Source organism: Musa acuminata, chromosome BXJ1-10 (genome assembly GCF_036884655.1).
Source record: "Musa acuminata AAA Group cultivar baxijiao chromosome BXJ1-10, Cavendish_Baxijiao_AAA, whole genome shotgun sequence".
NCBI classification, from domain to species: Eukaryota; Viridiplantae; Streptophyta; class Magnoliopsida; order Zingiberales; family Musaceae; genus Musa; species Musa acuminata.
Window position 1 is genome coordinate 1,472,040 of NC_088336.1, and position 13,213 is coordinate 1,485,252.

Consider the following 13,213-nt stretch of genomic DNA (forward strand, 5'->3'; position numbering starts at 1 on the left):
TTGCATGCATGACACCTTGCAACTTTTGCATAAGCCAAAACTCAAATAATTAGATGAAAGGTTAAAGAAAACAAAACTTAAGGGCTGCAGTCAACGTAAGTTTGAGAAGAGAAGAAGAAGAAGTTGCATAAGCCAAAACTCAAATAATTAGATGAAAGGTTAAAGAAAACAAAACTTAAGGGCTGCAGTCAACGTAAGTTTGAGAAGAGAAGAAGAAGAAGAAGAGTTTGAGGTTTTTTTATCAATTTTCTCACATTTGGGATTCAAACTATTTTAAGATAAGTATTCTAACCCCATCCCATAGTAATCCTAATCTTTATTTTTATTTTAATTCTATATAAATTTGAAAGATTCAACTGAGAACCATACATTTCTTTCGTTTTGATACAAAGCTATGAATCTATAATTTTTCGATAATCTGACCTCTATATACTGTTTTAGACCTAACTTTTAGCACTAAACTCTGATTTAGGTAAAGCCTGATCCATTTAAAAGTAAACTCAAATATCTTTATTTTGATATTGAGATCGAATGATTTGGAGTTTAAATGCCTATCAAGACTTCTATTTCGATTAACCCTATAGATTCTACAAAATAGGGACTGTAATTTCTGACCTCTTTTTGCTTAATTGCTTATAACTTTATGTTGTGAACTCAGATTCATGCAAAGTATGATTTATTCGAAGCTAGACTCAAAATTCTTTTTATATGTACCTGATTTGAAATTTTTGGAATACAAATGCAAATTAAAAATATCTATTTTCATTGACCCTATGGATTCAGTAAAATAGAGCTGATATTTTCATATCTTTCGCTACGAAATTATTTGTAACTCCCTATAGCTAACTCCAATTCATGCAGAACTTGATTTACCTAAAACTAGATTGACACATCTTTCGAATGATACTATTTTGTATAAATTGGACTATAAATGGTTATCTAAATAATTGATAGAATGTGCCTCTCAAATTCTGTCAGAATCGAGCTTTGGTCAATTTTGCCTTAAATTCTTTGGAAATCGATTTCAGTAAAAACCTTTACTTCAGTTGAGCTTTACATTATTGCCTTAAATTCTTGTATGCTCTTATCCTTTATTTATTTGTACATCTGATTTTATTATGTAAAGTTCATATTTGTATCATAATGTTTCGTATTAGGCATATGCATTCCATTGTTCCGCATGTGTTTCGCCTTAAATTCGCCTCTTCTTGTTTCTTCTCTTTGGAAATCAATTTCGATAAAAACCCTTACTTTAGTTGAGCTTTACATTATTACTCTAAATTCCTATATGCTCTTATCATGTAATTATTTATGTACCTGATTTTATTATGTAAAGTTCATGTTTGTATCGCAATGTTTCGTATAGGCACATGCATTCTGTTGCTCCGCATGTGTTTCTGATATGTTCCAATTTTATTTTTTACTATCGTAATTAGTCCTACATCATTTTTTTCAATACATCGATTAGATCACTAATTCATCAATTGATTTCATCATCAAAATATAGATTAAACTAATCTGATTATAATAAAATAAAATATTTAATAAAATAAAAATATATAATTAGAATATAATCAGAAATTGCAGATTAACAACAGACGAATTAGAGAAACAAAGAAAAGGTAAGAAAACGGACTCCTCAAACATTAAATGATAAAGAAAAACACTAAGAAGACGTAAAAGCATGAATGTTAAAGCCGCCTTTAACGGGAACGAAAAATATTAATTATAAATTCTTAATGCTTTTTATTAAGAAAATAAAAATGCAATAAAAATTTAGTTATCATAAAAAGAACTAAAATTTTGAGCCAAGAGCTAATCCGAGAAGCAAAACGTTTACAGAGTTGATTGCGTGGTCTCCTTTCTTCCTCTCTCTCTCTGTCTCTCTTCTCTTTGATATATTTTCTCCTGCCAAAAACTGTCCTAAAACAACTCATGTTGAGTTACTTCTACAAACACAAGCTCCTCGTTACATTGTGAATCCAAAAAAGAAGAGGAAAAATTAGAATAATCTTTAGAGAAAATTATATGATATATGCATGTCCATCTCTAATCTGGATTAAACAAAACCCAGCGAGTGATTGTGGTGGGAGCAATTATCAAATCCATCTGTAATCTGCCATCTCTCATCTAATTAATTAACGTAGGAACAAGCAGAGAATACTGTATTAATCCAGCATAAATACTCAAAAAAATTAAGCAAAAATAATTTTGATAATTTTTGTTTTCAAAAGATAAATAGTGAAGGTGAGATTTAGGACTTTGCGGTAAATTGTCAAAATTTTTATCAACTAAGTTAGTAGACATGTTTAAAAAAATATAATTTATAATTTAATTAACATGCTATAAATCCAAATTTGGTTAGAGTATATATAGATATTTCCTACAAAATAGAAATGTTACATTGAAATATCAAATTATATTAATGTGCTATAATATAATTTTTTCACACAAATATTTTTATCATCATTAGTATTTCCCCTTAATCATGATTGATATCATTAGTTTCTGTTAGAGCTAGTCCCAAGAAATTTACCACAAGATAATTTTGGTAACACAACAAAGATAATAAAGCGGAAAAGATAAAAGCGACAAGAACACCAGATTTACGTGGTTCGGTCAATTGACTTTGACCTACATCCACGGACGAAAGAAGAGCAAATCACTACTATAAAAGGGACAATTACAAATGCCTTAGGAAGATGTTCCTAGGCTATAAAACACTGACTTCAAAACCCAGGCCCTTATTTATAGTTTCAATAGGAGATAACAAGTCTGGTTTTCCCGATGTGGGACTATGGGACTTGCCAAACTAACAAATCTCCACCTTGACATGTCCCAACAAAACTTGCTCCACCTTCTTCATACCAGCCCCAACGGGCAATCACCAATAATGAATACCAACCAAGTCCAAGCACTGCTTGAACTTGTAAACTGGAAGAGGCTTCGTAAGCATATCAGCTGAATCGTCCTTCGTATGAATTTTCTGAACAAGGACTTTCCCCTCAGCAATGGTATCCCATTTGCATCCAACAATTTTCTTACCCGAAGACGACTTCACAAGATCCCAAGTTCTATTCCGATGAAGGGACTCAATTTCTTCATTCATCGCAATCAACCACTTAGCGGAATTATCACAAAAAACTACATCTGAGTAGGAAGTAGGCTCACCAACTTCACTTGTCTCTTCTGCAACAGACAAAGCATATGCAACCAAATTTACATATCTTTGTGGTGGTTGAATATTTCTCCGTGGTCTATCTTTGGCTATGGAATATTGCTCTTCCTCTAGATCAACTACGTCAGTAGTCTCGGGACCACCTACTGGCATTCTTTGAGTAGAAGAGTTCGACTTAAAAGAATCTGAACTACCAATCTCAAGCTCCACCTGCTTCTGCGCACTATCATTTGTACAACTAGTAGAATCCTCTTTAGAAGATAACATAAAAAATTCATCAAAAGTAACATCTCTACTGATTACAAATTTTGGGGATTTAGGATCAGAACACCATAATCTGTATCCTTTCACCCCAGAAGCATACCCAAGGAAAATGCACTTTTTAGCCCGAGACTCTAATTTTCCTTCATTTACATGCATGTATGCTGGACACCCAAAAATTTTAAAATCAGAGTAATCAGTAGGAGTACCTGACCAAACTTCCTCTGGAGTTTTAAAGTTAAGTGTTGCAGAAGGAGCGCGGTTGACAACGTAATAGGCCATATTAATCGCCTCTGCCCAAATGTCCTTTGTCAACCCTGCATTTGAGATCATACACCTTGCTCTCTCCAATAGTGTTCTGTTCATACGTTCGGCCACACTATTTTGTTGAGGTGTCATCCTAACAGTGCGATGCCGAGCAATTCCTTCATTTTTGCAAAAATTCTTCAAAGTCACCTTCACAAAATTCCATGTCATTATCTGTTCGAAGCCGCTTAATCTGTTTACCTGTTTGTTTCTCAATCAAAGCCTTCCATTGTTTAAATGTTAGAAAAACATCATTTTTATGCTTCAGAAAATAAACCCAAACTTTTCTGGAATAATCGTCAATGAAAGTCAACATATACCTGGCACCACCCTTAGATTGAACATGAGCTGGACCCCAAAGGTCTGAATGAATATAATCAAGAGTACCTTTCGTTTTGTAAACTGCCGGAGAAGTGAAGCTGACTCTTTTCTGCTTTCCAAAAATGTAGTGTTCACAAAAATCAAGTGGCCCAGTACTCTGTCCGCAAAGTAGACCCCTTTTGCTCAATATGCTCAAACCTTTTTCGCTCATATGACTCAAACGCATATGCCATAATTTGGTGATGTCAGAATCAGACAATGATGATGACGAAACTGCAACCGAACCTATGACAGTAGTTCCCTACATAATATACAAGCTACCAGACCTACAAGCTTTCATAACAACAAGAGCACTTCTAGAAACTTTCATAACCCCACCTTCAGTTGTGTATTTACACCAAAGGGCCTCTAGGGTGCCTAAAGAGATGAGATTCTTTTTTAAATCAAGAACATGTCTAACATTAGTGAGCGTCCTCACAATACCATCATGCATTTTAATTCGGATTGTGCCTCTACCAACAACATCATATGCGACATTATTGCCCATTAAAACAATTCCACCATTACAAGATTCATATGTGGAAAACAAATCTCTATTGGGACACATGTGATAAGAACAACCTGAATCTAAAATCCATTCATTTTTAGACCTCGTCCTGTCATCAATAGCAGAAAAAATATTTCCAACATTCTCATCAGTTGCTACACTAACTTCAGCGGATTCAGTAGTTTTTTCAACAAAATTTTCCTTTTGCTTTAATTTATTTTTCAATTTAAAGCAATCAGATTTAATGTGCCCCATTTTATGACAATATCTGTATTCCAAATTTCTATGTCTGGATTTAGATCTAGATTTAGATCTTGTCAAATTCTCTTTTATCCATTCTGATAAAAGAGAATGCAGATTCTCTCTACTTTCCCCAGTGATATTCCTGTCTATCTGCTCCTTAGATTTTAGTGCAGATTTAATTTCTTGATACAAAACTGTTTCTTTTCCATAAATCAAAGTATCACGGAAATGCTTAAAAGATTGGGGAAGAGAACACAAGAGTAACAAAGCCTTATCCTCATCATCAATTTTTGCATATATATTCTCTAAATCCATAACCAAAGAATCAAACTTATCGTATAGATGTACCTTCAATCATCCGAAGCATATATAGACTCTGCTTCAAGTAGAGACGATTCTCCACTGTCCTCTTCATGTACAAGCATATGTTCTCAGCTCCCTGTAGTGTTAAATCAACTCCGTCTTGAACCAGAATGGCCTCCATCTTGAGTTGCCACAAGCCGAAGTTGAGGCAACACAACAAAGACAATAAAGCGGAAAAGATAAAAGTGACAAGAACACCAGATTTACGTGGTTCGATCAATTGACTTTGACCTACATCCACGGACGAAAAAGGAGTAAATCACTACTATAAAAGGGACAATTACAAATGCCTTAGGAAGATGTTCCTAGGCCATAAAACACCCGAAAGCAAACACTTAGGTTCTTCTTGTGGTGCCTCTTGTGGTGCCACTTGTAGTGCATCTGACTTCAAAGCTCAGATCCTTATTTATAGTTCCAATAGGAGATAACAAGTTTGGTTTTCCCGATGTGGGACTATGGGACTTGCCAAACTAACAGGTTTCTTTTAGACATCACAAATGAGCTAATTATTTTTAATCTTAGCAAAAATATCCACTCCACATATATGTATATCTCAAAATTATACAGAATTTCTTTTAAAATTAAAATTTCTAAAGATTTCCTTTCAAAAATTTATAGATTAATGTTTAGATATATTTTGAAACTACATGTAGAAATAGTATCATAATGATTTGATCTTGCCATCGAGGTTCTTAATATTATTAGTTCTTAATCGAACTACCATAAACTTTTAATAACACAATTAAAATTTCTAAAAGAATAATTTCATAAAATTAAAATTGGATGATTTTACAAAATTTTTTTTTTTTGTATTTTCGGAGGTGCTCTTTTTCAAATTTCTTAAGTGGTGCCCACCTTTCCATCATCCCGAAATATTTTCACCTTTTTTTTCCAAACACATTAATTTAAAAATAATAATTTTAATAAATTTATAATATTTTTAAAACTTTCATCAAAACATTATAATTCTATTAAAAAACATTATAATTAAAATAAACTGACTCAAAACCCAATAAAAACTAACATAAAAAATAGGGTTTCAAATAATTATTTTTATTGGTTTAAAAATAAGAACAACCAAATATGAATGCTACAATATTAGTTATATTATTTTTGAATAAATTTATCCTATTTTTAGTATCTCCATCCAAATCATACAAGTCTATTCAAAGATATTATAACTGAAATAAATAAACTCAAAAACCGAAAAAAATCAACTCATATATATATTTTAAATATATATCTTTATTTAAAAATAAAAATAAATAAATAAAATTATAAAATAGTATAAATTTATTTAAAAATATTATAACTCATATATCGGTCTAAAATTGATGGACTGATTCAACGGACGTAGATCCTCCTCTCCCCATCCCTCTTTCACTTCCTCCGTTCTACTAGTTAAATCAAAAGATTGGGAAATAGCAATTGAGTAGAAATTTCAAATCAAATAAAGCCCGAGAACCGTTGCTGTCATTTCATTTTATTTGGTGTCAACCCTCATACATGCTGTTTTGCTTAACCTGTGAGTCACGTCCTCTTTGAACAGGCTTCCACATCATAGCCTACGACGGTCTTCTCTGAAGAGGCTTCCACCATCATAGCCTATGTCTTCAGTTGAAAGTTCTCTCTTTTGCCCTTGATCGTTCCGAAGCCCTGTAGCTCTTTTATCTTTTCGTGTTGCCAATGTTGATCAAATCCTACGGAGAGCAACGGGAAATGCATATCAAGTAAAGTAGTGTTATTGTGTTATATCAGGCGTATTTTGAAAATCATGAAAAGAGTGGATACCCTTTGGTAAATATAAAAAAATATTTTTGAAAATAATTATTAAAGTTTGCTATTGATAATCCTATTATTATTATTATTATTAGTAAATTTTTTAAAAATAAGATATAATTTTATTATTTATAACTCTTCGATACTAATTTTATTTTTTTATTTTCTATAATCTCTGAGCATTGCTCATTGCTCTTATTTTATCATCATTCGACGCTCACTTGACGTTCGACACTCGACGGTCGACGCTCGACGGACGATCGATGCCTCTCATGATTAGAAGAAAAAAAAATAAAAATAAAAATATTTACATCAAGCTATATTAGGAATATTAAAAATGGGTTCGTCGATTAAAATGTTAAGAGATATATTCCGAAGAAAAGCTTCCCGTGATGAGTCCAACAACAATTACTAATTGCTCAGTGGCATATTGGTAATTTAGCACTGGCAGAAGAGATATATACCTGAACGGCCACCGTGAGTCTCACTGGGGCTATCGGTTCTCGTTAGGGTTTTGCAGCGGCCCGCCGGTTTTTTTCTCTTTCCGATCCGATCTCAATGACTGCCCAAACGCAAGAAGAACTCCTCGCTGCTCATCTCGAGCAACAAAAGATCGACGTGAGCCTTCAAATCTAAACCCTTGTCCCCATGCTGTTCCTAAATTGATGTCTCTTTCTTTTTTTTGTTTTTCGTTTCTGCTCTTTGAACCTACTTTTTTGTTCACTTCTCATGTTTGAAATGTTAAAGATGTGATCTTTTTTTAATCTTGCTTTGAAAACTTCTTTGAGTTAAGGCGTGGGCCTTTTATTTTTGGGGTCAGTGTTTGAAATTCCTTTTTTCTGTATTCTGGTGATTTATGCGTTTTGAATTGAGTGTTCGTTTTAATCTTGTGTTTAACACGTTAAAAATGCGATCTTTTGTGATCGTGTTTTGGAAAATGTTTTCGATTCGTGTGAGATTTTTATGGGCCAGTTAATGATTCTGTTCGTTTTTCTGTTTTCTTCTATCAATTTCTGCGCGATGAACTGAGTTTCTGTTACGACTTAAGTGTTTGGAACGCTAAAGATATGATCTTTGACATCTTACTCCTGAATATTGCTTTGATATCAGTATGTAGGCGTGAGATTCTTATGGGTCTGTGGTGATATGTGGTTGAACTGGCACTTCAGCAAGGAAAAATGTCTATTTTCTGAGAGATTAAACTGATTCAAATGCGTTCGATTTCTTAATCTGACATCTCGTGTTGTCCTATGTTACGTTAGGGGGCTTTTAAAGAATCAATGAAGGCACGTAAAATAAATGTTACTTTAAGATAATTCTCATGACATATTCAAGGTGGATATCATCAAGAAACAAATTGTAGCAAGAATACTGCTAGGAACATATTAAGTTCCACGGTTTGTCTATAGGTTTGATCATATCATGTTTCAGTTGAGGTATTAGAAGAAAGTATTATGTGGGAGATTTTTTTTTGTTTGGTTATATAAGTGGTTTCCTCCAATGATTTGGTTAAGTAATGTAGGAATTGCATATTTAAATGAAAAAAAGTATGGCCCGGGAAACACCATCAGTTCTGGACTTTTCATAAATATATGATTGTAGTAAACAATTTTTTAGCAGGGGAATTTATTTTATTGCTGATCCAGGCTGCCAGTGATATTTGGTGCCTGGAGGTTTTTTTATGTGAGGGTTTGTGCAATACGTTTGGATGTTATCTAGTTGTTATGTGGCAATGACAGACTTCCAGATGAGTTCTAATTGATAGGTACATTGTCTGAAATGGTCTTTTGAGGGAGTGATTCTCTAAATTTGTCAATGATATCCTAATTTTTATTCTGGTGTAGGTTTGGTAACTTGTATGGTGAAATAATGTGATCTTTTCATGGGGTTTCATGGTGGTCAGGTGATTCTTAAATTTTGCCAAAATAAGACACTTGATACCCTTTCATGGTTCTACTTGTCCGTGGAATTGAACTTTTCTGTGAATGCGCCTGTCATAGTTAAAACAGGATATAAGATCATTAATTGTTCATAACAGATCCTTGTATTTTGTACAACATTGCTTTCATCAGAGTATTATCCTGTTGATGCCCTGCTGTAAGGATTATGTTGATTAAGCAATTGGCCATATCCCATAGATCATATCGTGTCAGGATTTGTGTCTCAGCTGTTATTTAGGTTTGTATTGATATTGGTCATCTATCTGCTAGTTAAATTCTGAAATTTGGATCACTATTTTGTTCGTCATGAGGAACTATCATATACTGTTCTCTGTCTCAGCTCTTAGCTTGATTTGTATTGATATTATCTTCTGGTACCAAATATTTTGATATTATATCTCATTTGTTGGTCTTCTATATTGACCTACATATGTATTATCTCCAGCGAGATTAGCCTTATCAAGGGCATCCTTACAGAATAGTAAGACCTAAGGTTACACATATAGATTGTAGATGGATCGACTCGAGTAATTTCTTAAGGTCTCTTATAAACTGGGTTGGGGCTCATTCTGAAATCTATGGTAGTAGTGCAGAAAACACAATTTAAGACATGCTAATATGCCAATCAGCAATACTGGCTGCCTGTTAAGCTTCTCTTTAAGCATCAGGGAAGTTAGTTCTGCTGCTTCTATTATGCAACCATTACTAAAGTCTATTTTTTTGTTTCTATTCATCTGCTAGTATTCATATGAAGATGTTTTGTACTGAATATAATGTTTGCCATTTATTTTACCGGTTTGCATCTAGTTCTATAAAATGATCAAGAGGGATGTGTTCCCTTTTGATCTGTTGACTCGTGTCAAGGATTGAGGGTTGTATTGGGTGTTGTACCATTCTATCCTTTGTATATACGGATATACAACTTTATTGAGAATATATTTGAAACATTAGTTTGTAAAAGCTCAGGCTATGAGAAATTATGTTTTTCTGCTCTATAATTTCTGCATTAAATACTGGTGTTTATTGACTTGAAAGTATTTAAAGATTGATACCTGGTCTATCCGATAGTTCTTTATTGAGAGGGACATTCATGTAAAACTGTTAGGACTCTAGCTTGGAGAGTCCTAATTGAGAGGGACATTCATGTAAAACTGTTAGGACTCTAGCTAGGAGAGTCCTAATTGAGAGGGACATTCTGTTAAGACTCTAGCTAGGAGAGTCCTAATTGAGAGGGGCATTCATGTAGGAGGTTTTTTCTTATAGAAGAATTAGGAGTTGTAAGGGAATAGGAGTCTTGAGTAGGAGTCCTATTAGGAGTTGGTTAGAAGTAAGAGTCTTAAGTAGGAGTCCTATTAGGAGTTAGGGTTTAGAAGCCCTATAAATAGCCATGTATTCCTCCTCTTTTCTCAAGGAATAGATGAATCTTTTCTGCAGCCTTTGAGCAGCAACTTGGAGGGAGGAACCCCTATAGAGTTCCAAGGAGGCCGATCCCCTAAAGAAATCAACCCCAAGTTTAGAATCTGCAAGGGTTCTAACAGTGTTGTACCATTCTATCCTTTGTATATACGGATATACAACTTTATTGAGAATATATTTGAAACATTAGTTTGTAAAAGCTCAAGCTATGAGAAATTATGTTTTTCTGCTCTATAATTTCTGCATTAAATACTGGTGTTTATTGACTTGAAAGTATTTAAAGATTGATACCTGGTCCATCCGATAGTTCTTTATTTGTGGAATTTCTAATTCAGAAATATATGTTAGATAGGCATCGGTGTAATTAAACATCAAATTGAAAAGAAAATTTAAGCAGTTGCTAAAATTTACTAACTGGTTCTTTATAGTATTCTGTCATATGATCCTAGATCTAAAACTAATGCACTTTACCTGTTGTTTATTGCCTTGTATTTTCTCTCTTATGTTCTATTGATCAGCTCAATATATTGTATTGTATCTGAATCAATATTTGAATAAAAAATGTGCATTTATCTAATATAAGTTTTTTCTTTGAAGCCTGATGAACCTGTCGTTGAAGATGACGAAGAGGAGGATGATGATGATGATGAAGATGATGACAAAGATGATGCTGAAGGTATGCCTGCTTTCTGTATTATCTCTGAGAACTTTTGAGAAGACTGGTGTATTTTAGACAAAGTTATATCTTTAATATAATGAGGGGTATTTTTGTTCTTTTCTTTTTCTTGTTAAATAAATAATGGTTAAGTTAAAGTTTGGGCCGTATGTCATCTGATTACTGCCAATTTCTGATAAATGGCTCCTTACTTTCCCAGTCTTGGACTCGTGTATTTGGAATTTGCTTCACTTTGGTGGTCACAAAAATATTTAGTAACTCTTTTCTGCATGCTGTAATTTCCATATTCATGTTTTCTTGTCAAGCCATTGGTGATTATATATCGTGGGAACTGCATAATCAAGATTAGACTCAACTTAGATTGATTTCAAATTGATCAGATCTTGAACATTCTTCTTGGTATTGGCCTACTGAAGATTAGTAGTATTAGCTATGAAAGATGGATAGATTGATTGCTGTGTCTTCCCAATTATATTCTTTAAAAAGAGTAAAGAAAAGAAAAGAAAATAATTTTTTTGTGAGCTGCCTTATAGATCGTAACCCTATGTCTTATCAGTTTGCAAGTAGTTATTTAAATCTAAAAGTCAGTTATAGCAGTGTATCCTGATCTTATTCGAGGCTCATTTAATTTCCCATAGTTGTCCACTAAAACACCACTATTGTAGAATAGTATGGTTCTCATATATATATGTTGCGCTGTTCTTTCTGCACTAAGTATTTATGGTACATCTTTTAGGCGTTTGACAGTTGGAGGTTTTTGCTGCATGTACTGTGAGCTCTCAAGTGAAAGTTGGTAACAAGGTTCTGTAATGATGCATTTATTTTACTTGCCATCCTTCTTTCCAAAGGGGTTCCACTTTTCTCGAGGATCCCATAGTTACATATTGAGCCTACATGATCATGGTTGTGGGTTTCTGATAGAAAAATGGAATGGTAGATTTTTTTGTTCTTTTAGCTTGAGATGGTTTTGAACATATGCCATTCTTGTGTATGTTTTATGGGTTATTTGTTTACCCTATATTCTCTTGAACTTTAAAAAGTTTGTATGATATCTCTTTAACTATTTGTAGGGCAAGCAGGTGATGCTTCTGGAAGATCAAAGCAGAGTAGAAGCGAGAAAAAAAGTCGAAAGGCTATGCTGAAGCTTGGTATGAAGCCAATACCTGGTGTTAGTCGTGTCACTGTGAAGAAGAGCAAAAATGTAAGTTGTGGGGAAAATTTGTACAATTTTATTTCTTGCTTTAGAATAGAATTCTAAAGAAAGAAAATTCTTGTGATGCCTCAGATATTATTTGTCATCTCAAAACCGGATGTTTTCAAGAGCCCAACCTCAGACACCTATGTCATTTTTGGAGAGGCCAAAATTGAGGACCTGAGCTCACAGTTGCAGACTCAGGCTGCGGAGCAGTTCAAGGCCCCTGATCTGAGCCATGTGATCTCAAAACCTGAGCCATCTGCCGCAGCACACGATGATGAAGAAGTTGACGAAACTGGGGTGGAGCTGAAAGACATCGAATTGGTGATGACCCAGGCTGGGGTTTCCAGGTCGAAGGCTGTCAAGGCACTCAAAGCAGCTGATGGTGATATTGTCACTGCTATCATGGAACTTACCAATTGATGTTTGAAATATCTAGAAAATGTTTTTGTCAGATCCTGTTGGTCAGTTTGTGTTTCCTCGAGGATATATGTGCTGAAGCCCGCTTCATTTGTTGGCTTGGGTGGTTTTATGTTTTTATTTATATGCTGTAGTACTAATGCGCTCTTATACTGCCTAATTATATTTGTTTGCTTGTGTTTTCTACTACTTGGGTGCTTCGGGGAGTAGGATTACTAGCAACTCCTAGTTGGCCTCCTCAGGGTCATGTTTTCATTTTCCACTGCCTATTTTAGAGATATGCATTATTATTTTCAATGTCCAAATGTGTAATGTGCCAGAGCTGTGACATAAAACTGGGTTCATCAAATAACTATTTTAGAGATAAAATCAGATGTCTCCACAATTGTTGATGTTCCACGGTGGTCGTAATTTACTGCTAGATGCTTTGCTGCATTGAAATGACAGGTGACTTTGCCACGTGAGAGAACAAGATTGTGCACGTAAATTACTCTAATCATTGTTTGAACTAAAATTATCAATATAAAGTTTGAGAAATCTTGGGGGCTATTAATAATTTTGAAACAGG

General features: G+C 34.0%; 1 protein-coding gene across 1 annotated transcript; it reads left to right on the forward strand.

Moving 5' to 3' along the window:
• Positions 1-7,460: 7,460 nt before the first annotated feature.
• LOC135595142 (nascent polypeptide-associated complex subunit alpha-like protein 1) lies at positions 7,461-12,831 on the forward strand. Its single transcript, XM_065085676.1, has 4 exons — positions 7,461-7,616; positions 10,952-11,030; positions 12,101-12,231; positions 12,316-12,831. Exons 1-4 carry the CDS (start codon positions 7,557-7,559, stop codon positions 12,646-12,648), a joined length of 603 nt encoding a protein of 200 aa, XP_064941748.1. The 5' UTR covers positions 7,461-7,556; the 3' UTR covers positions 12,649-12,831.
• The last annotated feature ends 382 nt before the right edge of the window (positions 12,832-13,213 follow it).

Excerpts from the sequence above, each read along its gene's own strand:
- LOC135595142 (XM_065085676.1), top strand. The coding sequence starts at position 7,557 with ATGACTGCCCAAACGCAAGAAGAACTCCTCGCTGCTCATCTCGAGCAA. Across the intron at positions 7,617-10,951 it reads TCGAGCAACAAAAGATCGAC|CCTGATGAACCTGTCGTTGA; the intron begins GTGAGCCTTCAA and ends TTTTCTTTGAAG. Across the intron at positions 11,031-12,100 it reads TGACAAAGATGATGCTGAAG|GGCAAGCAGGTGATGCTTCT; the intron begins GTATGCCTGCTT and ends AACTATTTGTAG.